The 26,439-nt window shown below is 43.9% G+C and overlaps 3 protein-coding genes across 8 annotated transcripts; 2 read left to right on the top strand and 1 right to left on the bottom strand.

The window, feature by feature from the left end:
• Positions 1 to 203: 203 nt before the first annotated feature.
• LOC130203251 (probable crossover junction endonuclease EME2) lies at positions 204 to 3,712 on the bottom strand. The gene is made up of 8 exons (XM_056429233.1): positions 3,178 to 3,712; positions 2,637 to 2,758; positions 2,435 to 2,521; positions 2,214 to 2,345; positions 2,009 to 2,080; positions 1,694 to 1,809; positions 1,404 to 1,593; positions 204 to 1,225 (listed from the first exon to the last, which is right to left on the bottom strand). The coding sequence occupies exons 1-8, from the start codon at positions 3,614 to 3,616 to the stop codon at positions 1,070 to 1,072; spliced, it is 1,314 nt and encodes a 437-aa protein (XP_056285208.1). The 5' UTR covers positions 3,617 to 3,712; the 3' UTR covers positions 204 to 1,069.
• mfsd1l (major facilitator superfamily domain containing 1-like) lies at positions 3,629 to 9,030 on the top strand. Of its 3 annotated transcripts, XM_056429230.1 has the most exons (13): positions 4,869 to 4,993; positions 5,590 to 5,690; positions 5,761 to 5,870; positions 5,951 to 6,006; positions 6,079 to 6,222; positions 6,306 to 6,464; positions 6,567 to 6,682; positions 7,221 to 7,321; positions 7,525 to 7,636; positions 7,711 to 7,848; positions 8,060 to 8,199; positions 8,287 to 8,398; positions 8,475 to 9,030. In XM_056429230.1, exons 1-13 carry the CDS (start codon positions 4,972 to 4,974, stop codon positions 8,607 to 8,609), a joined length of 1,446 nt encoding a protein of 481 aa, XP_056285205.1. In that variant the 5' UTR covers positions 4,869 to 4,971; the 3' UTR covers positions 8,610 to 9,030. The 3 variants fall into 3 exon arrangements, with proteins under 3 accessions (XP_056285207.1, XP_056285205.1, XP_056285204.1); XM_056429232.1 differs by lacking the exon at positions 4,869 to 4,993 and adding an exon at positions 3,629 to 3,718 and having other exon boundaries at positions 8,287 to 9,030; XM_056429229.1 differs by having other exon boundaries at positions 8,287 to 9,030.
• A 95-nt stretch (positions 9,031 to 9,125) lies between these two features.
• Positions 9,126 to 25,579, top strand: LOC130203248 (actin-binding LIM protein 1-like). 4 transcript variants are annotated; one of them, XM_056429228.1, is made up of 21 exons: positions 9,126 to 10,227; positions 14,455 to 14,598; positions 15,912 to 16,095; positions 16,187 to 16,296; positions 16,762 to 16,888; positions 17,044 to 17,137; positions 17,660 to 17,747; positions 18,198 to 18,253; positions 18,408 to 18,461; positions 18,808 to 18,885; positions 19,719 to 19,886; positions 20,466 to 20,495; positions 20,646 to 20,769; positions 20,918 to 21,004; positions 22,326 to 22,373; positions 22,728 to 22,792; positions 23,028 to 23,073; positions 23,175 to 23,182; positions 23,451 to 23,525; positions 23,849 to 23,929; positions 24,338 to 25,579. In XM_056429228.1, the coding sequence occupies exons 1-21, from the start codon at positions 9,993 to 9,995 to the stop codon at positions 24,449 to 24,451; spliced, it is 2,016 nt and encodes a 671-aa protein (XP_056285203.1). In that variant the 5' UTR covers positions 9,126 to 9,992; the 3' UTR covers positions 24,452 to 25,579. The 4 variants fall into 4 exon arrangements, with proteins under 4 accessions (XP_056285203.1, XP_056285200.1, XP_056285201.1 ...); XM_056429225.1 differs by lacking the exon at positions 9,126 to 10,227 and adding an exon at positions 11,395 to 11,460; XM_056429226.1 differs by lacking the exons at positions 9,126 to 10,227; positions 18,408 to 18,461 and adding an exon at positions 11,395 to 11,460.
• Positions 25,580 to 26,439: the final 860 nt, after the last annotated feature.

Raw genomic sequence — 26,439 nt, 5'->3', positions numbered from 1 at the left:
AGAAGTCTGGTGATTTATCTGGATGATCAATACATACAATTAATTTCTGTCAAGGTTCAAGGTTTCTTTATTTGCCGTTTGTGCCTAGAGCAACAGTCCAGACACATTGGAATTGTTTTGCAAGGCTCTCCGAGTCAACAGAGGATTCTTGATTCTTTTTTATTTAACAAGTTTGTGATATTCAAACAATGGCAGGAGATAGATATAGATAGATATATACTTTATTAATCCCCAAGGGGAAATTTGTCATTACAAGTAGCAGCACCAATAAACCAAACACACAAGAATAAAAACAAAAACAAAACACAAATATAAAAAACAGGGATGAAAGATATAGAAGTATACAAAGTAAACAAAACAAAATATATATGTACATATACAACACACATGCATACACAACACAATGACAAATCAATGACAAATCAAATCAGATCAAAAAAATATTGAAAGTGAGTGAGTGTGTAGTAAGACTTGTAATCAAGATTAGATGTAGAGAGGGACATCCAGGTTATATATTGACATTTTAGCCAATTTATATCATGGAGTTATTCATAAAAATAGGAAAAAAAGATGAATCTACCAATCTTTGGAAGGTCTAAAGTTTGCCAGATTAGACTCTTTTACATTTCAGGGAGACTCCAGGGAGAAAAAGAGTTGCTGTTTTGATACTATGGAAATTACATTTTGTAAATGTGTTTTGTAATCAACATTTGGCTTCTTCTTTTTTTATGATTTATTTAGTTTGTTTTTTACATTTCATACTCTGGAAATTATCTCAAATAAAACAAATAACATTCTGTTGCAGCTCATTTTAAAAGCTATTTCACAGGTGAACAAAAACACTGTAGAACACATCACACAATTTCATATTTTACTAACCCTATTCCATTCCTCAGATCTGTTCAGATGGGTATAAATAGCTTTACAGAAGGTGGTCATGATAAATAAGGCCTATTTTTAGCTTGTAAACAAAACCGTGAACACATTAGCAGCCTAGTGGTGACAAAGTGTCCTTAGATACCAGATTAATCCTCGCTGACATCCGTCCATCCGGTTCTCAAGTGGACAGTCAGTCCAGGACCAGCTGCGGGTTGTGGGCGGTGAAGCAGCGGTACACCCGAGCTGATATCTCCGGTCCCACTCGTCTCTCTTTACCTCCACTTTTCACTAAGAGACCAGCTAAAAGCCCCTTCCTGTCTTCCTCTGACTGCAAGCTCTGGTACGCCTAGAGAACAACAACATTGGAAGTTGGGTATTCCTTATACATCATGAAGGGTTTTTAGTTATTAATAACAATAGAAAGCACCATAGTCTGCTTTGCTTGTTGCACAGAGGGAATCTGGGCCACCTCGTCATGCCCCGAGCTCTAAAGGACCATCCTGCAGCACAGCCAGGTGGTGTACCTGCAGCAGCAGCTGTGGGGACGGGTAGGCTGCAGTCACCGTGGAGGCCACAGCAGGACTGACTCTGTTCAGCTGCTGGATCTGCCTGCTCCAGACCGCGATCAGCCCCGAGCCGCCCCGCTCCACCCGAACCCCGCCGGCCCACGGTCCGTCCACACAGAAGGGCAGCTCGGCTCGCTCCGTCAGCAGCCTGAGAAGACACGGACGGACATTCCTAAAGTCAGGTACGCCTAGTCGGGGGGGATTTCCATGTCTGTTAATGCGAGATAAAGACTGAAGTGGCTTCGTACTTGAAAGGGCGCTTTGATAAGGCTTTGGTGACGGCACACACGTGGTTAGTGACGTCCTGCCAGCCGTCCAGGAAGACGAGGGTGATATTCTTGCAGAGCTGCAGGTACACAATAACCTGGAGAGCAATGGAGACATTACCAAAGAGACCCCTCCCAGATCATTAACACTCATCGTAAATCATCAAGTGTGCCGGAACGCGACCCGTACGTACATTGTTTAGCTGGCTCTCGCCCTCTGAAACATACAGGTGAGTGGCAACACCTACAAATGGAACACGTGAGATCAACTAATCCTCAGATTTAAAGTAAACTGACCTCCGTGATGTCCAGGTTCTCCAACCCTGTCTGGGACTGGAGCATCTCGTCTCGTAAATGCACACCACACATCTGACCTGCTGGGGATGAACCAATCAGTCCGATCAGAGTGTGGACATGAAACGCAGAACAAGTGCGACATTTTTTGTAAATAAGAAAGCATAAATATATATCCATCAGAGGCCACAAGCACGGCCGTAGACACCGACCTGTAATCTTCTAGCTGAGAGTCCGTCACTAGGAGAGTGATCACCTTCTTGGCATCCCGGTTGAGACACTCCAAAATTGGACCGAGGAAAGCCCCCACCCCGGTCTCCTCCCCCTCACCGCCGAGCATCTGCAGGGGAAACACCATAACATGGAGGAGGGCCATCATGTAGGCTGGCATCAAAACTTTATTTTTTACACCTTCAGAAGTTTGCTTACTTTCTTCACAGAGATCACCATGTCCACAAAGTCATTGAGACCCAGCACCAGAGCCACCTGCTCCTCTTCCACCGATCCATCTTCCGCCTGCAAAACACAAAACAGTAATGACCCCACGGTGAAAGTAGAAATACAGGGAATTAATTAATGTAATGCAGGCAGAATATTGTCATATTAATGTATTATTTAACGAGACGCCTACCTGAGGTAGATCTCTGATCCAGGTGATGCTGTGTGGGAGCGACTGGCGCTCGATAGTAAACCTCCACTCGAAGGTAGCCAGGGTGTCCAGCAAGATGTCTGAGCCATGCTGCTGCAGAAGGGCTGGAAGAAAAGCAGACAGGCTTCCAGATGGACAACCGTGTGCACGAGGCAGTGCAGCCCTATTCTCTTTGTGGAAGTTATTAACAGTTAACAATTAATTGTTTTGCACTTACTTGCATATATATATATATACACGTCAAATACATTACAAACTGACAGCCTTCCAGCTGTTGTATATTTATGTGGCAAATTGAATGGAGAAAAAAAACTTTTACAAAAAATGTCAATATCTAATCAAAATATTCTACTTTCAATTAATTTATAATATTATATAATATAATATTAGTATGTTTGCAGTATGCAAATTGTGTTGCATGTATTTTTTTTGACTATCGATCTTTGTAACTGTTGACAAGCTGTTCCAATCACGTCGCTGGCGGCATACAATTCCGACAGCACCTGAAGGCAGCACGGCGCACCTGGATCTACGCAGACAGTCAGCCGCTTCAGGTAGTTCTCCGGGCGCAGGCGCTTCAAGTCCTCCGCAGCCTCCTTCCTCCTCTGCTGCTCGTGTCTCCTCGCCTCCTTCTCATGGGCTCTTGCTGCTCGCTGCCTCCCTCTCGCCTCCTTCCTCTGCCCGGCCGCCTGCGCGTCCGCCTCGATCTCCTCCTTGCTGCGGCGCCTTCTTGCGGGGCTCGGCGCGGCACGTGGGTCGGGTCGCGTGGGAGACACCACGTGACCGCTCTGCGTGTTTACTGCGCGCGACGCCGCCGGGAGGGCTTTGCACCCGGGCTCACCACTGTGTTCCTCCGCCGTGCCGCTCGGCTCTATTTGACCACTCGCATCACGTTTCGTCTCCGCGTCGCTCTCCTCAGATTCAGAGACTTCCCAGGTGTCAGCTCTCCGTGAAGCGGACATGCCACACGCTTAAAACACGGCCAGAAGCACGGCGGAGCGCCCGGGAGCCATTGTCACTGCGATGTTTACTTCGGCTCGACGGTGTCCGCTGAGGGACAAAAGGTGAAACACGCGCTTTGTTTACCCGTTCGCTCATTAGAAACATGTTTCAAACAGAAACGGACTATAGAGTAGATTATATGTTTTATTATATATATTTGTTAAGACACAGAAGACGGCAGACGCTGCGGTCTGTAGGAGCTTTCATATCTCGAGTTTCTTTGTTTTAGTCTTGGGACAAACTAATAGAGCACTGAATCGGTGGGATAGGATAGAGATAACAACAACAACAACAACATGATTAATGGTTAAATCTAACAAAACTGACTTTAAAGTGACAATTGAAACTGTATAATAACATTATTGTGACATGAGTAGAAGGGTATGTTTTGTGATAGTGTTTGACGGATGGATGTAAGGCAATAAGGTGATACTGGAGAGCAGTAAAATGACTCAAACAGGCCAAATACACTGTAAGATCAACAATACAGAATATTATGCTTTTCAGCTGGCTGTCAATTCTTGTATATTAAAAAAAAAATCCAAACCAATATCTAGTTGCTCAGTAGATCAGTGAAAAACTTTTCCCCAAAAGAAATCACAATTAATTGTGTTCTCCACAAACCAATATAAATAAAAAGATAACTATCTCTGACATTCTGGAAAGGAGCTTTGATATTCTGGACGTAACTTAAACATTCCAAAGCAGAACTCTGACATTCTCATGTTATAAATCATCGACCATCACCGTGGTGCCTCTCACACGGGACTCGGGCCAGATTTAGTGTCCAGACCGTTTTTATTTTTTGTTTATTCCATCTTCAAGTATAACTTACTTACCTTGTACACACACGTCATACCCAGCGTAATAATAATACAGAATAATGTTGTTATTATTGGTGCTGAAATATCTTCTGCATCCCGGTTGACTGAAAACAATCAGATACACCAAGTTATGCAGCTTCAATTGCAGAATTATTGTTGTATTATTGTATTATTTTATGTTATTACCTTACAAGCCACTATTTTGTTCTGGTTCTTATGATTTTAAATCACTTTGTGTGATTTTTAAACTCTCCTGCATTCACCTGAAGGAGTTGCGGGGCGGTTATCATGTTCTGCCGATAGGGGGCGCTCGCGGCGTTGGTTCGGCCGGTGCTGTAATTATTGTCTACGAGAAGGAGACTGCGTCCTCGCGCGTCTCAAGCTGCGGTCCGCGGACCTCAACGCATCCTGCAGGCTTCATGTTCATGTGACCAACACGGAGGGAGGGATTCGGACGTTTCACTCCTTTTTTAACATTTTATTTGCTCACTATGACGCAACCGGCGGAGAAAGGTACGTCCGAACCGAGTTCGCGTTCCCACATAATGTTGTTGTCAACAAATTGAAAAGCAGACGTCTGTCTCGTGAACATCTGGAGTGACTTCCCTGAACAACTGGGCCACAGAAATACCAGCTCAGCGCTTTGTGTCGCTCACGTGACCTCGTGGGTCCAAGCCCCAGCGATGCATCCTGCAAATGCAGCTGATTGGGCTCAAATAGAATAAACGCATCTCCCAGTCCACTTGAAAAGCTTTTCTTCTGGTGACTTCACTTGAAGGGTTTTCTGTGCAGAATGAGAATCCATGTCTGACACTAATGTTAAAAAACGGAGCAGTTATGTCTGGCTCTTAATTTAAGCTTCATAGAGAATCTAAATAATTTTTGTTTTTAACAAGGCACATGGACGTACGATTTTTCATCGGGTGCTCAAACATTTTCTGTTTGGAATAAAGACCATGATGCATTTAATTGAGCTTTCAATGAATGAGTGTGTGTGTGTCCCTCCCTCCCTTCCGGTCCATGTTGGAGACTTTCAGAGTGAACCTGTGGCTCCTCAGTGAAAGTCAGACTTCAGGAGAAACTAACAGTCCGTGTTATTTCTTTGACAGTCTATTACCGCTTCGTGGTGCTGTTCTTCAACTGCCTGCTGACATTCGGCTCCTACTTCTGCTTCGACATCCCGAGTGTGCTGCAGGATCAGTTCCAAGGGGTAAGTGAGACCATCTCACTTATACTCATAGATAATAACGCAAATCACTGGCTTCTCCCTCATCCGGCAGAACCTGACATGTTCCAATGCAACCGTCACCAACGGCACCGAGGCCTGTGTGCCGGGCCTGGGGATGAACCCTCAGCAGTACAATCTCCTCTACGCCATCTATGCGTGGACGTGAGTGCAGACGCATCGCCCGGAGGCCGGCGGCGGCTTCTCACAACGCGGCTACAGTTGCTCTGTTCTCCCGTCAACAGGAATGCAGTGGTGGTGATCATGGCCGGCTTCCTGATTGACAAATTAGGAAACCGCTGTAAGTCGACACAAACACACGGATATCTTTCCAGGGATGTCTGGTAACCGGCGGTGCTTCACCTCTCTGCAGTCGGAGTGTTTCTGTTCTCCTCTCTGTGCGTGTTGGGCTCGTCGCTCTTCGCACTGGGTTCCCACTTCAAAGGAACTCCCTACCTGCTGCCGCTGCTGCTCACGGGGCGACTGGTGTTTGGATCAGGCAACGGGTCTCTGACCAGTAAGCCACCAACGGTCACTCACTTGCTCTCGTGGCGCTGCTCCTCATCTGCTCTTCTCACGTTACTTCCCCTTTTGTATAAGTCGTTCAGAACCGCATCACGGCCTTCTGGTTCAGAGGGAAGGAGCTGGCCTTGGCGTTCGGCCTGACCCTGGCGTTCTCTCGTCTGGGTTCGGTCATGAACTTCTTCCTCACCCAAAGGTTTGAAGAACAGTACGGCATGCAGTGGACACTCTGGGGCGGTAGGTGATGAAAGGGACAGAAACCTCACGGGTTATGGCAATAATGAAATGAAGAAGAAAGGAACGGGTTAAAGTGGGAGAGTTCCCCCGCGGTGTGTGTAGGCGCTCTGCTGTGTGTGCTGGGCTTCGTGTCGGCCGTGGTGGTCAGCGCCCTGGACGAGGTCGGCATGAGGCAGCTGGGTCTGGACGGCGCCATCCAAGAGCAGTCCCGCAAAGTGGTACGACCCAAAGAGGGAGAATCTGACCTCACTTCTTTAGTTTTGATGCAAATGAACGATTACATCGTGTGTGTGTGTCTCTGTGTGTGTGTGTGTGTGTCTCTGTGTGTGTGTCTCTGTGTGTGTGTCTCTGTGTGTGTGTGTGTCTGTGTGTGTGTGTGTGTGTCTCTGTGTGTGTGTGTGTCTCTGTGTGTGTGTCTCTGTGTGTGTGTGTCTGTGTGTGTGTGTGTCTCTGTGTGTGTGTGTGTGTCTCTGTGTGTGTGTCTCTGTGTGTGTGTCTGTGTGTGTGTGTGTGTCTCTGTGTGTGTGTCTCTCTGTGTGTGTGTGTGTCTCTGTGTGTGTGTGTGTGTGTGTGTGTCTCTGTGTGTGTGTGTCTGTGTGTGTGTGTGTGTGTCTCTGTGTGTGTGTGTGTGTGTGTGTCTCTGTGTGTGTGTGTGTGTGTGTGTGTGTGTCTCTCTGTGTGTGTGTGTGTGTGTGTGTGTCTCTGTGTGTGTGTGTGTGTGTGTGTGTGTGTGTCTCTCTGTGTGTGTGTGTGTAGAGGATTCAGGATGTGAAGCTCCTGTCGCTCAGATACTGGCTGCTGGTTCTCACCATCATGTTCTTCTACAACGGCATCTTCCCGTTCATCGCTGATGCCAGGTAGAGCTCTCCACTCCGGTTTTAAATGCGGCTTTGGAGGCCAGTGTAGAATGTTATTTTGAAGATAAGAACAGATTTGTTGTTGTTGAAATAATTATGTTTTCATTTGTATCATCGCATCAATGTATGTTAATGAACTCGGGGGCGTAAACGCCTAAAATAACAATCAGCTTTAACACCCTGCGGCACTTCTTCCTGTCCAGTAAGTTCATCCAGGATAAATACAGCGGCTACACGCAGAAGGAGGCGGCCTACGTCGCCGGCGCCGTGTACGACAGCTCGCTGGTGCTCTCCGCCTGCGTGGGCATCCTCATCGTAAGCGCCTGTGAGGCTCTGCAGGGCGGCGGCGTCGGCTGTGGTTTAACGCCCCCCCCTCGTGGTTCCTCCAGGACTACGTGGGGCTGCGCGGCGTGTTCGCGCTGGCCTGCGCCGTCCTCACGCTGCCGGTGTTTGGCCTGCTGGCCTTCACCTTCGTCGCTCCTCTGGTGTGCACCGTCTGGCTGGGGGTCACGTACTCCTTTGCTGCCGTGAGTTTACGGCAAAGTTTAAACATTTTCATTTCTAAAGTCCGCTTTCTCTCAGGTAGATTGTTTATTGGACTCTAGCGGCATCTGTATTGGTTCCAAGTGATGTAATCTGTCTCATTCTTTCTCGATTTGAATACTTTGGGGAGGTCAAATGAACCCTGAAACGTATCTGTGCTCCACTTTTTAATTTAAACTCCGTGTTGTATTCCAGTCCAGCATGTGGCCGTCTATTCCCCTCGTGGTGCCTCAGGCCACTCTGGGAACAGCCATGGGTCTGGCCACCTCCGTACAGATGGTTGGAATTGGGTTGTCAAATCTCGTCGTCGGGCAGATTCTGGGCACCAAGTCCAGGTAGGAGAAGCTTCAGATGAAGATCTCATTGCGGCGCTCTCGAATGTCGGATCTTTACTCGATGCTCTCTCTCCGTTTCCCGAGCAGTGAAACGAAGATTCCGTTGTGGCGTTGGCAACGGATGATGATCTTCATGTTGGCCAACACCGTCAGCTGCATCGTCACCGCGGTGCTGCTCAACATTGTGGACCGCAGACAGGTCAGAGTTCACCGTTTTTGTGTGTGTGTGTGTGTGTGGACGGCGTTTTCAGTGACCGCGTGTTGTCGCTCTGCAGGGCGGGATCCTGAACAACACGACCAAGAGGATGGGCCACGCCGAGAGAGACTCCGACAGAGAGCCGCTCCACCCGGGAGAGGAGGAAGAGGAGGATGAGGAGGACGAGGCGGCCCGATCCCGCTCTGAAAACTAAAGTTTTATTCACATTTTTACTCGCGTTACAACAGTGCTCTTTTTAAAACTATTTGTATTTTACATGGAACACTTGAAATGGGACTCGATGTGCTGCTCGCCTCCAGACGATCACATGACCTCTCCACTCCGTCTGCTGCGGGAGATAACGGAGCTGATCAATACATCTATGTTCCACAGTATTCACAGTGACACGCAAGGAAAACGTCAAACTCTCTCAAAGCTTTGACTTCCAAGGAGAAGATGAAGATCCAGATATGTCTACAATCCTAATCTGCAGTATCAGAGTCCTCATCTTAACGTGTAATTCTCTTCTAAATAATCACAGCATGTTGTGCACATTACAGCCAGCAGGGGGAGCTCTTTACACACGTTTCTATCTATAAGTCTTCTGCTCCTGGAGTAAACGTGGTAGTACAGAGGTCGTGTGTCCTAATGGCTTCTACTCCAGCTCTCCATATTCAACCTCTTGTTTTATTTGCCTTACATCTGAGTAACCAGCTGCTGACCCATTAGGATCCTTGTTGTGGCTTAGGGGGTATTTTAGGGGGGCTAGTCATGATTCATGCCTCACATCACATCCAACAACTGAGAGGGTGGGCTGCTTCTCAATACACGGGCAAAGATGGCAGCAAGTGTGACATGTTTTGGGTTTACACGATCATCTCCCTCTTATTCCTTTGAGCCTGCTCACATTACTTGCTGTACCATTTGTGCCAATTTATATTTCAAGTTACTATTCATTTAATTACTACCTTCTGAAAATAGAACACGTCAGCTAAGTAAGATGCAGGAGAACTTACTCATCCTCTAGAATGATGCAGACGGTCCTGACAAACTCCTGGACTCTAGAGATGCTGCTTCATGGAGCCGAACTCTGAGCTGCACGCGTTCAAAAGACTGCAGAAGATGACAGGGCGGGAAACAGAATCAATCACATGGACAATGAGTATTATGAAGGATTATGGAACATGTTTAGTTTCTAGCTGGTCCTTGTATTCAGTCAATCCAACTAAAGATCAGACATACAATCAAATGATTCTAGCTGCATCCATAACTGGATGATACAAGAGCTCATAAAGTCATAATCCTCCTCTTCAATCACTCGATTACTAAAATGATGCCTGGCATGCGACGGCGAGGCAAAGTCACGGCAAGACAGGCAAGAGGGTTACCTCCAGACTTCCTGGATCTCAGATCCTCTGTTTACCACCAAGATAAACCCGAAGAAGATACCCCACGTAATCTTCTTACGGGGCGAGTGGTGCAGTGAGCCTGTGGCGGCTTGATGGCGACAGGCTGAGTCAGTCCGAGCCTTAGAGGGGACTTCAGACCTGGACCGAGGGCTGGAGCATCCCGGGTTCCTCGGCGTCGGCCTGCAGCCATGTCGGGCCTCCTCAACCTCAGCAGCCTGGGCAGGATCTGCGGCTCTGGCCACAGCAACGGCGTGGTGCTTCTGGACCGGGTCAAGAGGAAGAACTCCATTTTTGAAGATGGGGAAATTGCGGAGATCCTCTACCTCATTCCCAAACAGTCCATGATGGAGCAGCTGCCTTTCCTCAACCCCGACGACTACGTCCTGTGTGAGAAGTTAGACGGGATACCTGCAGAGATGTCGGGTGAAGGAGAGTTTACTTCCTGGTGTGCGTTGCCATGGGTGACAGCTTGGTCTGTTTAACCCTCCTGTTGCCTTCACATGTACTAACACCTTTTACCCACAATTAAAACCTACAGAAAATGATTAGAATTAATATTGTTTCCCAAGTTTAAATGTGAGGTACTTTATGTGTGTTTGTTGATACCTAAACAGCCCTTTAAATAAATAATAAAGTTGATATTTCTTATGTTTTACACAGTGAAAAAACGCCTGGGGTCAAATTGACACCAAAGAACACCGATGCGTACGAGTTGTGTTCAGGACATTGAAAACATGTCATGTGAATTTTATGTTTTCCCAGTTGTCCCCAATAAATTAGGAAAAGTCATGAAATATGAAGCAAAAATAATGATGTCAATCATTTATTTAGAGACGTTAAACATTGAATGGGGTCAGATTGACCCCAAAGGTCACAGGAGGGTTAATGACGTGTCATCACAGTCTATAATTTGGCCATAATGTTTACCATGGGATTAGATTGAACGTGTTCTGTCTGCTATATTTTTATTTAATAACCAGACGTCACATTTTAATATGATGTCTGCTTGTCAACTGGCACACAGCTGCTCCTTCCTGTGAGTACTGAAGGTTTTTGGTCATTTAGACTAACATGGACACGTGAGTCATCTGACTGCCATCCACTCAAACTTTAACCACATTTATCGTGAATATTATACATAATTTGTCCGGTTTTGCAGATTATAGAAGCCTGTGTGTGTATTAGGAGACAACACATATTCAGTTTATAAAAAGTCACAAAATGCTAGTTTCAAAAAAAAAGGAGAAACATACCAGCAGCAGGTAATATAATCCCGTAATCATCTGCACTGAACAACAGTTCCTCTATGGACCAATATTATGGAATGTTTCTGCAAAGTAACAGTAGATATGTGTCCGACATGTTTGATGCATCTGCAGTGAGCCGCTTACTGAGAAATGATTGACCTCAAAAAACATTATAATAAAACACGACCATATCAGCATGTCTGGGATTAAAATACTCTGTGGAGTTGTTCATGGTTCAGAAAGACAATGCCACACACACACACACACACACACACACACACACACACACGCGCTTTCTGAGTTGTGGACCACCCCCTTCCCCCTGGCCCAGCGGTCCACTGAGTTCCTGTCCTCACTGCAGTGAGCGCTCCAACAGACAAGCAGACGCCAGCTGTCATGAAAGAGAAAGGTAGACATTTTTAAAGTGTGTGTGTGTGGTTGTGTGTGTGTTATCGGATGAGCGTGTGTGTGTGTGTGTGTGTGATTGTGTTGTATGTTTCTTTTTAACTACTTGTGATTTGTTTGCAACTCGTGCTGCTGGCCTTTGATCTGAAGGTCACCTGCCGGTCTTAAGTCGGGCTCCTGCAGGTGTTAGTTCTCTTCGTGTGTCCCGTCGTGTTCTCCTGCTCAGTGTTTCAGTGAACTACATGTTATTTGTCGTCCGCGTATGCGAATCCTGGATACAACAAACTAACGTTTGGACCTCTTTAGGATTAGCAAACAGGGATGATCCTCAAACCTTTTTCCCCATGATCTAAAAACAGTGAATTGGAAGATAAGGAACGTGGTTGCCAAGTCGGGGAAAGGGCACTGCAGCTGCTGGTGGAGCTGGGCTCAGACCGGCTCCTGAATTCAGTGTTTCTCTCTGATCGTCACAGGAACAGAAAGAGATTATGCCGCGGTGACTCGGGTGGAGGCTCTCACTCCTTTCACTAGTGGCCTCCTGAAGGCCTCCTGACATCAGGAGGCTCCTGGAGCTGCCGGCTCGTGTTCCTTTTAGCTGCTCGAGTGAAATTAGACTTTAGAAATAAAATTGTTCAATCCAGAAAACATTCAAGACGTCGGCAGTTTTAAAGACCATTATTACCACACATGAAGTAGGAGTCCATAAATCACACACTAATCACCAATAGCATTCAGAAAGGTGTTATGTGACCTCACTGCATGGCTAATATTTGATACCTTTGTACTTACACATACATTAGAATGAGGTATAGTTACATCCACATTAAAATAGTCAGAAGACTTCAAATAGATACTCACTCCTTACACATATGTTCATAGCTGGAGACACCGGCTGTGTGATTAACTGTCCGGCTCAGGTTCCTCTCCCTTTGCTCTCTTTCTAAATCGACCGTTTGCTAAGACTTGACACCAGATCGGCTTCACGGTCGGAGCGGCAGCGAGAAAGAGCAGGAGACATTTTGGATTCTTAAAATATTTCCATTTGAGGATCCCACGCACGAGTTTGACCGTTTGCACAAGAGCATAAACTCTCATACACACAGTAGGAGGGATGCACTTTATGTACATGACACACACATGCTGCATCGCTGCAGCACATCGTACAGTGGAGGGAACAGCCTGTCCGTCTCCATCACTCAGATCTCAGATAAACAACACCGTCTCATTCATCAGGATGTTGTTGTGTGGCTCCGTCATTAACACATATTTGAGGCGTTCGGGGACAAAGGCTGTGTGGCCGGGTTCCAGTCCCTGTTGGCCAAAAGAACGAGTAATAATGGGTCACGGCAGGAATACAACTAGACGTTGTTTTGCGATTTGATGTCATGCGATTGCACAATGAATGTCCCTCTCTTGCTCTTCTATTTGTTAAATCTATAATTTGACAAAAAGGATTACTGCAATCAAATTATTTTCTCTCTCAGGATGACCAAACTGTTTATGATATTTAATTTTGAGCTTTTAGTTCCAGTAAAATGTGTTTTCTTTGTTGCTTGCAAATACACACGTACATAGACTGATGTTAAGATATTGAAATAGTCTTTATCTCATGGCTCTCAGCTTGAATGCAGCACAGCTGCTGTGGACAGCTCCGGTACGTCTTCCTCAACCGAACAATCAGTTACTGTGAGCTTTATATTAACCTTCTGGGAAGCTTGGTCTCTTAATCTAGTTTGTTACCTCATGCTTGTTACCATGGTGACAAATCTCTCCTGTTGTGGGGCAGACCCGGGGCCACATACCGATGCACTGGACTCAACTTTCTCGGTACTCACGTCGACCGAGTTGGGAAACGTTATAAGCCGCTTGAGGAAATGTTTCTGTGGACGTTCGTCACTCACACACGCAGAGCTTCTGGCTTTCTCTGGCCTAAAGAAGTGCGGTTGAAAACAGTGTTTATCTATTTGCGTGCTCTCTCCTCTGCTAATCACATTCAGGACCTCTCAAGTGGACCGTGATTAGATTGCACTGGCAGCCACAAACACGAAAGAGACAACAGTGGAAGGAATGAGGCTGTCGCTCCAGTGTGAGACCAGAGGATGTAGACTCTACATCCTCTGGTCTCATATGCACGGTGCTCTGCTCTCACGGCGCTCTCCTGCGTGAGAAACTATGGCTCCTTCGTGAGCCCCCGTCCGCCTTCGTGAGGCACTCGACAGATTACTGAGGCCGTGTGTACATGTGTGTGTACATGTGTGTGTACATGTGTGTTCATCATGTGGGGTTACGTGACCACCGACAGGAGGGACTTTTGTCTTGAGTCCTTCCTTTGTTTCACACTTTACACTTTTAATCTGAATATTGTTCCGTTTTACTGCACTACATTTATATGACAACCTTGACTTTCATATATTAATACAATATATAATTAAATAATGAATTATCATGTATTAGTATTAGTATAATAATCATGATATTATTATTATTATATAATAATAATAATAATAATAATAATTATTATTATTATTATTATTATTATATTAATATTATTAAGTTAGAGTCAGTATGTAAAGTAATTCAAATCAGCCTCACCAGCAGCTGAAACATTAAAGTGAAATTACACATTCATGCGTCAATAATTATAATCCAGTAATATAATATGATAAGAGTTTTAAAACTGCCTAATGAGTGCTTTTACTTTAGATATTAATTATTAAGTATATTTTAATTTTTTCCATCTTTTTTGTAACAGACTGTTTACAAAATTGATGCATGATAACAGATCAAAGCTAGCAAATAATGAAGAGTGTAGAAGAACTTCCAAACAATTCCACGTGGGTTCATAACTGATGCTTCTTCAAGGCCTCATAAAGAGAGTTTCTGATAGGAGATAAAAAGATACTTTACAGGTATGGAAAGACATTTCATACGACGCTGTTGGAGGGAAACATGGATAATTCATGAAGACCTAACGGAGTCATGTGTTCCTCTCCTGCAGGGCTCCCCGCTCAGGGGGGCTGCCGGCCGTGTTCTCCAGGGGGGAAGCAGGCCGTCCCGTGCCTGAGGTGTGGGGAGCCGTGCAGGGGCCAGGTGCTGCGCGTGCAGAACAGCCACTTCCACATCAAGTGCTTCACCTGCAAAGGTGAGGACACCACCACCATCTGCACTTCAGGCCCATCGCGCCTCAGACTGAGACACATTCACGTCATCGGACGAGGTCCATCGGATCTACATTTGGACATTTTAGAAACTCAGGAGAGATCCGATTAATGTATTTCCTTCAGATGAATTTGTGGCTGCCTTGATGTGACTGAATTCCTCACTTTTATTATATAATATGGCTCCAACCACACTAGTACTCATGGTGCTGGTGGTGTAAGTGTTACAGAGGCTACTCTGTCACATGACCTAAGGCCTAACAATGCATCTGCCTACTGGCGCTGTTCATCAGGGCTGTCGGGGTTTGGCTTTAATGGAGGAATTTAAACTCAGTGTCAATTCTCCAGTTGGATTAAAACTTGTATTCACAATTAAATTATTATTATCATCTTTATTTAAAGGGGACCCCCTACAGTTAACACATAAATGCCACCACTTGATGGACTGTACCAGAGTGTAGCTTCAGCTCATTTGCATCTGAGGTCCCTTAACAACATAAAACAATAAGAAACAATAAGAAACAATACAGGATAAATACAATCGACTCAGAAGGTTTACAAGTAATAGAATAAGCCTTTTTTTGTGGTCCATACAAGTGTTATCAAAGTGAATTACACTTTGTGGGACAGAACGGAGGGAAATGAATCAAGTGTCAGTTTATTTGAGTATAGCTAAGAATCTGAAGGCACTCGTGAGTTTCTGAACATCAGAGGACGGGTCAAGAATCCTCGAGGTGATTGAGTTTCGTTTCTATGGAGCCGTCTCAGAGGGATTCGTGTTTGTGTTGCATTCACACTTAAAAATAGCACTTTCAGTCCATAAAACCCACGCAGGCTGTGGAGCTTCACTGTGAGACGGGAATAGAGCGGCACAGACCCGTCCTCGGCATCTGTGCCATGTGTCCTGTGACGGGTTCAGAGAGACGGCGTCTCGTGGTATTAAAGGACTCGCAAGAAAACACTGCCTGCTCCCCGAATAACTGGTTTCACACATAAACACATCAACACGTGGAAAGCAGGAGGCCCGGCAGCCCCACGTAGCACACAGCGCGTCTCTCTGATGGATTATGGAGGAGCTGTTCACTTATAGAACAGACGTGATTCATTACTGACCCAAAATAAAAAAACACATTCAATTTACACAGAATCCATGTATCATGTGAGGAGTTACACATACGCTTGGCCCAAAGTGCTTTGAAAATGAAAGAACACAGAAAAGGAAACGTTGGGCAAAATGCAAAATGTGTGTGTGTGTGTGTGTGTGCGTGTGTGTGTGTGTGTGTGTGTGTGTGGGCAGTGTGCGGCTGTGACCTGGCTCAAAGTGGCTTCTTCACGAGGAGCGGGGACTACCTTTGCCCGCTGGACTTCCAGCGGCTCCACGGCACGCCGTGCGGCGGCTGCGGGGAGTTTGTGGAGGGAGCGGTGGTCACGGTGTTGGGGAGGACGTACCATCCCGCCTGCTTCGTGTGCACCGTCTGCAAGTAAATGTGAACATCATGAAATCGGTGGTTTGTTTTGAGTCAAAGAGTTGTGCGGTCGGCCTTCAGGTGCGTCTCCTCCTCTGCTCCTCAGACAGCCTTTCCCTGCGGGGGATTGCGTCACCTTCAGGGGGAAGGAGTGCCTCTGCCAGCGCTGCAGCCGCCCCTCGTCTCCGGCCACCAACGACCTCACTTGTTCCAGCAGTAAGTTCACTCTGCGCGTTTAATCCAAAGAGTTGTTTTATTAAAGCTTTAGAGCAGAACCTTGATCCCGTGCAGACATGTGGTCACACACAGCGGGTTATGCACATTGGCCAGATGTGGCCACAACACTGAGTCCTTATTACCTTAGAAATCCTCCTGGGATCCCGCCAGGTCAACGACCTGACCTCTCCATCTTAACTTGACCCTATAGGGATCAAAAGAGGATTCAGACTCATACAGAGGATTAAGAGGATCTCTCTTTAGAAAGGTGCTTATTTAAAAAAAGAATCTACAGGAAAGAGCACAGCAACCCAAACGGTTCAGTTCATACATTTATAATCCTGAAATAAAGAAGATTACAGGTACCTGAACTCAACACGTTTAGTGTAGTATTGTGACTAGAGCATGTTTGATGTTGAACGTTATCTCCTAATGATGTGTGTGTGTGTGTGTGTGTGTTCTCAGACTGCTCTGGCTGTCGTAGAGACATCATGCACGGCCAGGCTCTGCTGGCGCTGGGCGGCCAGTGGCACCTCGGCTGCTTCAAGTGTAAAGCCTGCCGCAGAGTGCTGAGCGGGGAGTACATCAGCAAGTAAAGACACATCCCTCGCTCCTCTTTATTTACATCGCTATACCTCAATTGAGTGTATTTTTTTTCTATTAAGACAGGTTTGAATTCAGAAATGATGCCGGCGCCTTAACCCACCTGACACACACATGTGTGTTTACGGTCATCCTGTCTTCCAGGGACGGCGTTCCATATTGTGAGCGGGACTACCAGATTCAGTTTGGGGTGCAATGTGAAGCATGTCAGAAATATATCACTGGAAAAGTCTTAGAGGTGAGAAATATAGTGAAGAGTAAGCTCCTGATTGTATTCATTACATGTTGTGACTTCATATCAATAGGACTTGACGGATGATGCTTCCAACACATTTCGAATTTCTATTTAAATAGTTAAACTATTTTTAACTTGTTTTTTTTGGAATTTGAGAAATATTTCTGTTGTCCCTCTCTATTCATTTTTTCTTCTTCTTATTTTAATGTCACTTGGATGTTTGGGCACCGTGCAGAATGATGCTTGTGCAGTGTGTGCTGTGAATGGACTACATCAGTGAAGTAGGAGACATCTTGTGTCACTAATATTTGAATATTCAGAGATTCTGGAGTTTTAAATGTGGGAGAAAAATGTGGAAAACGCATCGCAGACAGAAATTATAGGAGAACTTATCATTATTGAATTGACCTTGAGTGTTCCCACAACCAACATTTTGGAATCGCTCACCCAGAGTATCACATCTTAATTTATTTCATTGTAATAAATCTTAATTCTGAGGCTTTTGCCTTTCATCCTCTGCTCTAGGCAGGAGAGAAGCATTATCACCCCGGCTGTGCCCGATGCAGCCGATGTCAAGCGATGTTCAGAGAGGGGGAGGAAATGTATCTGCAAGGTCAGTTTGAGATGTATGTTTGCATAAATACATACATTAACATTATTATTATTATTAATAATTAAAAGTTGGCATCAATTCGACATTTACAAATGTCTTTCAGATAATTGACGCCACATGTGCAGATTCTCAGCTGATGCTCATCTTATCGATGCAAATCTATAGAAAAAAGTGCAAAACATAACGAATAACAACAAAAAAGACAGAACGAAACAAAAAAACCATAAAGACAATGGCGTATAAACTAGGGGGTGACCCCTTCTCTATTGTAAATTCATCAATTTATGAAAATTAATTCAGGTCTACGAGGTGTTACGTATGTAACCCATTTTTCCCAATTTGTCAGAAACTGTTCCAATTTGTAGTTTTTTAAAATGTTGCTGACATTAACATTTTTATTAGAATTTAAATACTTCTATGTGTTTGTCCATGATGCCGATGCCCCGGCAGGATCCACGGTTTGGCACCCGGACTGCAGAGAGGGCCGAGCGGAGGAGCCTTTCCTGGTGAGTCCTCCTGAACCAACACTGCAGTTCAGTGTGTATTTAGAATAAATGCACACTGTGATTTCTATCCACACAACACCATCGACACAACTCCTGTGCCTTGTGTCAGAAGGAGGAGTGTGTCCTGCGTCCTGACACACTCTCCTCCCCGCAGGCCAGCAGACCAAAAACACCTCTTGATTTCTTTTTCCCCCGACATGAACTCAAGGTTAATATTGTGCCGCGCTGATGTTGTGAGGCTGAGATCTCACATGTTGAGGTGAACCACACTCGCTTTGCTCACATGGCTGGCCGCTGACATCATATTAGGAGGTAGAAATAAAAGTGTTTTTGATCTTTCCAAGCTAATTAAAACCTGTAACAATGCACACAGAGCGCATGCGGCCGGGCCCCGGCGGCTGCCTTACGATTCCGAGCGCTTGCTTTGTGCCCTCCGTGTGTGACGGGCACCGCGTGAGGACCTGCTGTGTGTCGTGACTTTGCATTGAGAGGAGATGAAGCAGTGCGTGACTCAGCATCCTCTGACTCAAACTAATGCCCCCCCCCTCCTTTAGCCCACTACCTCCTCCTCTGAAAGCTCCTGCTCCAGGCCGGGCTCATGCACCCCGGGGAGTCCGGGTCGGACCATCTGTGTAAGTTTTCCGGTGACAACACGTTCCCCGGTGCACATTCACCACGGCTTGATGGTTACACTCTAATTCACCCTTTATTTATACAGGGGAATCGCATGGAAAAAGTGTCTCTTATGCAAGATCTTGCTTTTTATAAATGAAGGCAAACATTTAGATGAATAGCCAATGTGGAAAACATGATAGCATTTTTAAAATCAATACCATTTTCAGGGAACATATCTGTTCGACTTGACCTTGACTGATCGGGACTAGTTTTTATCCGGTGAGAGAAAGACCGGATTTCAATTGTGGCTGAATGATGAAGAGCCTTTCACCTGTCTCAAGTCATCCACATATTGATCTGGGATTTAGAGTTATTTGCTTGGTCAATGTGAATTAATCGGCAATTCAGATTAAAACGTGGTAATAAAAGTAACCCGGTGCTCTGGTGTCCTTTTGTTTCCTCCATGAAGTCTATTTGGATTTTTGTGAGGAATAAACTCTACCCCCATTAAAACACACTAAAATATGAGCCACGATTTACCTTTTTTATACTTGAAAACCTGGGAAATAATGTATGGAGTGAAATAAAAGCGAGCCACATATCATATCGTTAATCTTTCCACTTTTTGTGCCAAAGTTAAACGGACTTCTTGTATCGCACTTTTCTTTAGTCTTCTGGCCGCTCATAATGAGGTTGTGGGATTAAAGTTGAAATCCTCCCTGAAATCATGTATTAGGCTTGACCTTTGACCTGACGTAACCCATACTGTCTGCTCCTTCCGTCCTCCCCCTCCTCTCCCTCCTCCCCTCTCCTCCCCCTCCTCTCCTCTCCTCCTCTCTCCTGGTCCCAGGCAAAAGTAGATAATGAGATCATTGATTACCGAGAACTAGCAGCCATTCCCAGAGTCAAGGCTATATATGATATAGAGCATCCTGATATGATTTCTTATAAGCCCGTGAACGACAGCTCCTCTCCTGGGGACAACGGAGCCGTCAGCGGGGGGCGGAGCCCTGCAGAGGTAACGCTTATAAAACAAATGTATTATTATTATTATTATTATTATTAACGCTGCCCCCCATGTGTGTCATCTTCACTGTTCGATGAGAGCTTCTTGGCTCCTAAAGACCAAAAGTCAGATGTGTGTTCTGGAGCGATATCACTTCTACATTAACACTTTATATCCAAGCCAAGATATCCATGATACTCACATCGTTAATACTCTTATACAGAGCAACCTCAGGTACTATCAGAGAATGATTACTTTATATGGGGTTAGTTTATACCAAACTAAATGGGTTAGTTGCTTTCTACTACAGAATGAATCATTCATTCATGATCTGTGCAAAGTTACGAAGAATATATGGTAAATTCATTATTTAATAATGAAATCCTTTTGTTTCCTGTTTTCTCATATCTGTCTTCATGTGAACATCTGGTACTTCTGATTTGAATTCAGCTAAAAGGATTACAGAATTGAGATTATTGCACATCTCTCATTAATCATTTTAAACGTTGCTGATACGGTTGTTTTTCTACAATGTATTTTTTAAAATATTTTCCTGGTTCGTACATTTATTTATATTTCGTTCTGATTTAGTCACCAGGAAATGTATCTGAAACCACAGAGGTAAATATGTGTTTTGTTACCTTTACTTAGACTTACAGGTGACAGCGTACATGCCAGACCTCTATTAAAACTCTATTAAAATCAACACTCATAATTCATTTTGATTTCTTGTCTCTTCAACGCTGCTCTGGTGTCTGTCCTTCTTTCAAGGAGAGTTTTGAAGTCAGAAATTCCACTCCGAAATCTAAAAGCCTCGGATCTTTTGGAGTTCACACAATAAACCAGCGTCACAGCTTCACTCCGTCCAGGTCCCCGCAGCACTTCCACCGGCCAGGTAACACAAGCAGAGCGACCTCCATCTTCTCCCTTTGTTGTGGATATTAACCTCCCTCTGCTCCCTCTTTCTCTGCTCGACCACCTTCCCTTGTCTCCTCTCCCGACACAACTCCTCACTCCACTTTCTTTCGTGGAATAACAAACAGGGCTGATGCTCGCTCCCTCTTTATTCTCTGGCAGTGACACATGCCCCACTTCCCCTTTATGTCGCCACTTTCTGCCTCCTGCCAGAGGTAAGGACCCCGTGTTCTCTTCTGACTCTTTTTCTGCATCCCTGCTCCCCGACTGCTATTGCCTTACGTATCAAGCACTTAAATGAATTATTTTATTTGCACATTTTCTATTCTGAACTACTGTGCGGAGTGCAATTGTGAAATAGGAAATACAACCAAATAGGAAAAGCAATCCAGTGTAAGGGCCGGAGTCGGATGGCCGAGCTGTGGACCCCTGAGCCATCAGCCTGCCAGCCACTCGTCTCTTTTCAATTCAATTCAATTCAGTTTATTTGTAGAGCCCAATTTCACAAATTACAAATTTGTCTCGGAGTGCTTTACAATCTGTACACATAGACATCCCTGCCCCAAAACCTCACATCGGACCAGGAAAAACTCCCAAATAACCCTTCAGGGGGAAAAAAGGGAAGAAACCTTCAGGAGAGAACAGAGGAGGATCCCTCTCCAGATCCTTTCCACATCCTCCGCTCACTGGAGAAGCTTCACTTCATCCATTGATCTTCCTCTAGTTTACATTTTGCATATTTGACTTGACCAAACCGATTCCGTTCCTCTTGTTCTGCCGCCTCACTTAATCCTCACTTTGAAAAACAAGAATCCTTTGTAAACTAGATCAAAGTAGGTATTTATCAAATAAGTTTGAGGGATTTAAATGAATAAATATTTCGGTGTCTGTTCTCAACTTCACTCACACATTCCTCTTCAACCGCGGTTATTTATAGCAGCGTTGTGATTTTTGCAAAGCCTTTTTATCGTCTGAGATCTGATGAGCTCTGGACCAGTGAGCTCCGGCATGTGTTCTGGGTGGCGACTGGAAATCACTCACAACCCAATCTTGATTTCTGTTGTGAGCAGTGCGCTATTTATATTCCTTATTTATGTTTAATCGATTCCAGAACCTTAAAATGACTTGATGATCATTTCTGAATCATAAAATTAAATGGTATTCAAGAAATGTTTACGATGCTTACTTTTCATGTGAATGTGCTCATCATGGCTCCTTTTGTCATGCAGGCTTTAAAAAAATAATTACACTACAATTAATATACACCTGATGAACCTTTACTGCATGTTAAGCTTTTCTGAGTAAGTAAATTATAAGTACAGCTGCTCTATTTTACTGATGGTGGTCACACTCATTTTTCAGGGCAAATGTCCTCTAATCCCCAAAAAATTAATACAAATTTGAATGCACAAGTTTAAAACATTGAAAGGGAAAAGGAGACACGACAGACGTTTATTACAATTGATTATTTTCGTTCCGCTGTGTGATATTTTAGAATAAACGATCTGCTGACGCAGCATTCTTTTCTCCCTGCAGACGAAGGCTTCAACATGTACAGGAGGCCTCCGATCTATAAACAGCAAGGTACGATATGACCTTTTCATCCGTCAAGCGACCTTTAAAACAATGAATTGTGCTGCTGCTTGAAGCTCAATGAAGTTTGATATTCCACTGATTGTCATCTCAGTTGAGTTGTTGAAAGCACGTGTTTATATTCTAGTTCCTGTTTCACAACATCGATCTATTTCCACTGGACAATACTTATGTAATGTGGTCCTAAATATAGACGTAGAGCAGTCCGGAGATGCTGGTGTTACAGAACCATTAGCAAAGGGCTAAGAAAAGCAGCTGGCGAGGTTTATTCTGCTCAGTAAGTCTGATCTAATTTGAGCAAAGGGGGCGCCTGACCGCTCACATGTCTGTTTCACTCTCACATAGATTCAAATTCCTCCTCAACTCAAACATCCTCTTTGCCTGGATACGGTCGCAACGGCCTCGATCCGGTAAGAGCAACATCCCCGATACCTCCACCATTTTATATAAGTGGCATTTCGAGGCAGATTTTAGTGCAAATATACACGATTTTGAAGTCCTATTAGATTACAACAAACTAATGAAGAGTTGCATGCCTTGTATTCTGTAAGTCTGTTTGAGGGTAGCTCTGGAAGCACTAAATAAACTGTCAGAGGTTTGATCAAACAGCCTTAATGTGTGCTGTGTCCCCCTCTTCTCATGAAGCCACGGTCAGCTGACTTCTCCCATTACAGCAGCGACAGATTCAGAGGTCAGTTTCATCTTCATCATCCATCATGTTAATAATATAATATCAACTCACTGGATAACTCTTCAGGTATTGATCCGTGTTCTTTACCTTTTCCCTTTCAGACTTTACGGTATGTGAGGAGAGCTTTGAGTGGTCCTGAAGCAGTGGCCTCGCCTCGCTGCATGAGCGCGTTGTGAAGCACAGCGTTTACGTATCTAACTCAGTTTGAAGCCAACGGTGTCGGTCTTCATTGATGTGTGTGTTGCACTGTTTGCATAACTGACTCTCACCACTCGTTTGATAAATATACTTTGTGTGCAGTAATTAGTTGTGTGTGTTTTGAAGTGATTAACGTCGCCATGACATGTTTCCATTGCACGTTTCGCTTCATTCTGTAGCTCCTCGGCGATGGTCTGCATCCATTAGAGCGAATGGACAGAGGAGTGTCCATGCCTAATTTGTTGGACCCAAAAGCAAGTATTATTTGTATATACTCACGTGTACTCGAGGAGAGTTTTCACTGCAGACACTTGCAATGTTCTGTACCTAAAAGCAAATTACAGGCTTAATTTATTATCGGCCTTTCTTTAAAAGTCCTTTGACAAAGAAGCAGAAACCTGCATGTTTCCCTGAAGGCTGAAGCGGTTATGCAAGACGCACGTCGGCATGCTGTGATATCCAAGCTCCATCTCGTATCTCAATAGCTCAGAGCGTAACAAAAGATTTTGTTTAAGAGTAGCGTTGGACGATAATCAACTTATGAAGCATTCTTCACCAGTCTTTTCTTTTTATCAAGGTCTACCCATATGAACTGCTCGCAGTTAGTAGCAGGGGACAAGTGAAGCTTCCCAGGGATGTGGACAGAACCGGGCTGGAGGTACAGTAACACGAGAGCATCGTCACGTATACAGGCTGACCGGAGGGCTTTGCATTAGTCGTTGCTGTAATTGACATTTGTGAAATAAAACGTAACTTATTCATTCACTGGACACAGAAAATGGATAAAAGAACACCAGTTTAAGTGAAAAATGGGTTTTTAATATTTTCCATTTCATAAGAAAATAATAATGCTAGACCGTTTGTAAAATACTACAAATACATGACTGAAACCTTCTTGGGTGATGATGAATTCCTGGACAGTGGCATCATCTGCTTACAGGTTTTCCTTAAAAACAAGTCATCCATACAGTATAAGTTGTATTTTATTTTTTTAAAAGGAAACAAATGATTAACTGTGCTGCTTTTTTCCGCAGTCCACTTTATGACTTCTGGCTTTCCTTTGCAGCGTCACCTTTCCCCGGATTCATTCGTTGAGATCTTTGGAATGGATTTCCAAGAATTTGACGTACTTCCACTGTGGAAACGTAATAACATGAAGAAGAGGGCAAATCTCTTCTAAATGCTGATTGACGCATGTTTTAACTCTGTTAATATGCAGTATATATCGTTAATATGCAGTATATATCAAGTTATGACGGCCCCTTGTGTTTATTTCTTTGCATTTGATGCAAAAATTATACTTTCTTTTTTTATAAACTGGACACAGTGTTGTGTTTCCAAGTTAGTTTATAGGTTATTGTAATAATGTTTAAATACCTCAAAGCAGACATGAACATGAGAACTCAACTTGCTTATAGTCCTGGCTTCACTGATAGATCGCTATTAGTATTTTATCCTTCCTAAATCAGCCCTATCCCTCCAGGGATTACATTCATATTGGACCATTAGATGTAAAACAATGTAAATGAAACGGGTAGTTTGGCATTTATCAAAGCAATATGTTCACCTTTGATGCAAACCAACAATTAATGTTGACTTTTGTGGCATTTACCAAAGCAGACAATCTTTCTGTCACCTGACCTTTATGCCTGACCTCTGAGATCCTAACTGGAGGTCTGCTGTTGTGTTTCTACAACATGCTCATATATTATTTAGGAGTGTGCAAAACCTTGGATTATAATCAGTGACTGCATTAGGTTAACTAATACATATGTATTCCTAAAACATATGCACATTGCATGTATAAGATGGATATGGTCCGGCACATTGAGGATAATGTATCAACATTCAATCAATGAGGAAATGCAAAAAGTATTTTTCTGCTTGCCTTCTGGAAATTAGAGAATGATTGACGTCAGAGCGTTTCAGAGAGGCAGTCATCCATATCTAAAATTGTTGTGAAACTGGGTTACATTCTTTTTGTCAGAAGTGAAAGCCTTGGTCGATCTTTAACAGATATGAAGCGATTATGAACCTTTCAGCATAATACGCGATGGTTATATTAAATGGTCATAACTTGTCATCAACATGTAATTCTGACAGAAGATATGAAATGACTCTTGTTGTTACTCAGTGTTGTCATTGTTACTTCCATATATTATATTTTATTATTCAGTTCATTCTCACTTTGTTGCCTCCTGGTTACACACATGTTTAAACACAACACTGAAAATAACTTTTTTGAGAACTTTTGTGTGACTAAATCAATGAAATGTCTGAAATTGGGTTATTAAAGTAATAATTGGGATGATTTTACTTATTATTGTTTATGTTTTCCCCTGACTTAGCAGTGATGACAATGATTGTGTAAGTTACGTTAACACTGTAGACATCACACCACCTCAAGGGCTCCAAATACAATCTTGCTATTACAATTTGGGAAGATTAATGTCTCTTCACTGACAGAATAAATGAGGTTGTGTGTTTGCAATGAAGAGACGATATTTCCCCAAAATATTTAAGTTTTTTGGGTGAATCTCCCAGAAGAATCTTAGAAAAGAAAAATGAAATCAATTAGTTGGTTTTCTACACGTTCATGATGTCGACTCTCTGTCCAGCATCCAGTCAGACTTCCCCTGCCCTCTATCTCTCATGCATTCACATTTGGTTTCACTCTGACACGTTTGTACAACATGTTTTTATTGTACCTGCATCTTTAAACGTGACTCATGGACACAGCCATTGGACATCGAGGACCAACAGATGGTGCTCTGGAGCCTCGAACCAAAACACCACTTCAGGATCGCCCCCTGTTTAAAATGAACATTTGAGACTCTGTTCAAGCTTGTATTTGGCATCATATTTGAGACATTATTTTTCTCTCATTGCATCTCACAAAATTATATTTAGTTGTAGTAGTATTAGCGTGAGTGTAAAAATGGCCTCCATCACAGCCCCTTCCTTTATAACTTACTATATCAACCCAATAACATAACTGATAGGACAATGTAAACAAATGAAACCGTCATAAAGTCTATTAGATTCATGCTCTGCATATTATTACTCATCTCTTATTATCAATTCTAATAAATATATTATTTCGTAAGTGCAATTTCCAAGAATATACTGTTGCAGAGTTTCGTGTCATGTTACATGTAAAACATACAT

This window comes from Pseudoliparis swirei, chromosome 13, assembly GCF_029220125.1.
Source record: "Pseudoliparis swirei isolate HS2019 ecotype Mariana Trench chromosome 13, NWPU_hadal_v1, whole genome shotgun sequence".
Classification (NCBI taxonomy): domain Eukaryota; kingdom Metazoa; phylum Chordata; class Actinopteri; order Perciformes; family Liparidae; genus Pseudoliparis; species Pseudoliparis swirei.
Note: the sequence above shows the minus strand (reverse complement) of the source record. Positions and strands in the feature narration are given on the sequence as shown.

What these genes read in the sequence shown, in the direction of transcription:
- LOC130203251 (XM_056429233.1), bottom strand. Translation starts at nt 3,616, where the DNA reads ATGTCCGCTTCACGGAGAGCTGACACCTGGGAAGTCTCTGAATCTGAG. An exon ending in GACTGTCTGCGTAGATCCAG is followed by an intron (nt 2,759 to 3,177) that starts GTGCGCCGTGCT and finishes CTTTTCTTCCAG; the next exon opens with CCCTTCTGCAGCAGCATGGC. An exon ending in GGATCAGAGATCTACCTCAG is followed by an intron (nt 2,522 to 2,636) that starts GTAGGCGTCTCG and finishes TGTGTTTTGCAG; the next exon opens with GCGGAAGATGGATCGGTGGA.
- LOC130203248 (XM_056429228.1), top strand. Translation starts at nt 9,993, where the DNA reads ATGTCGGGCCTCCTCAACCTCAGCAGCCTGGGCAGGATCTGCGGCTCT. An exon ending in CGACCTCACTTGTTCCAGCA is followed by an intron (nt 16,297 to 16,761) that starts GTAAGTTCACTC and finishes GTGTGTTCTCAG; the next exon opens with ACTGCTCTGGCTGTCGTAGA. An exon ending in GGAGGAAATGTATCTGCAAG is followed by an intron (nt 17,748 to 18,197) that starts GTCAGTTTGAGA and finishes ATGCCCCGGCAG; the next exon opens with GATCCACGGTTTGGCACCCG.
- mfsd1l (XM_056429229.1), top strand. Translation starts at nt 4,972, where the DNA reads ATGACGCAACCGGCGGAGAAAG. An exon ending in TGCAGGATCAGTTCCAAGGG is followed by an intron (nt 5,691 to 5,760) that starts GTAAGTGAGACC and finishes CTCATCCGGCAG; the next exon opens with AACCTGACATGTTCCAATGC. An exon ending in GCAGTGGACACTCTGGGGCG is followed by an intron (nt 6,465 to 6,566) that starts GTAGGTGATGAA and finishes CGGTGTGTGTAG; the next exon opens with GCGCTCTGCTGTGTGTGCTG.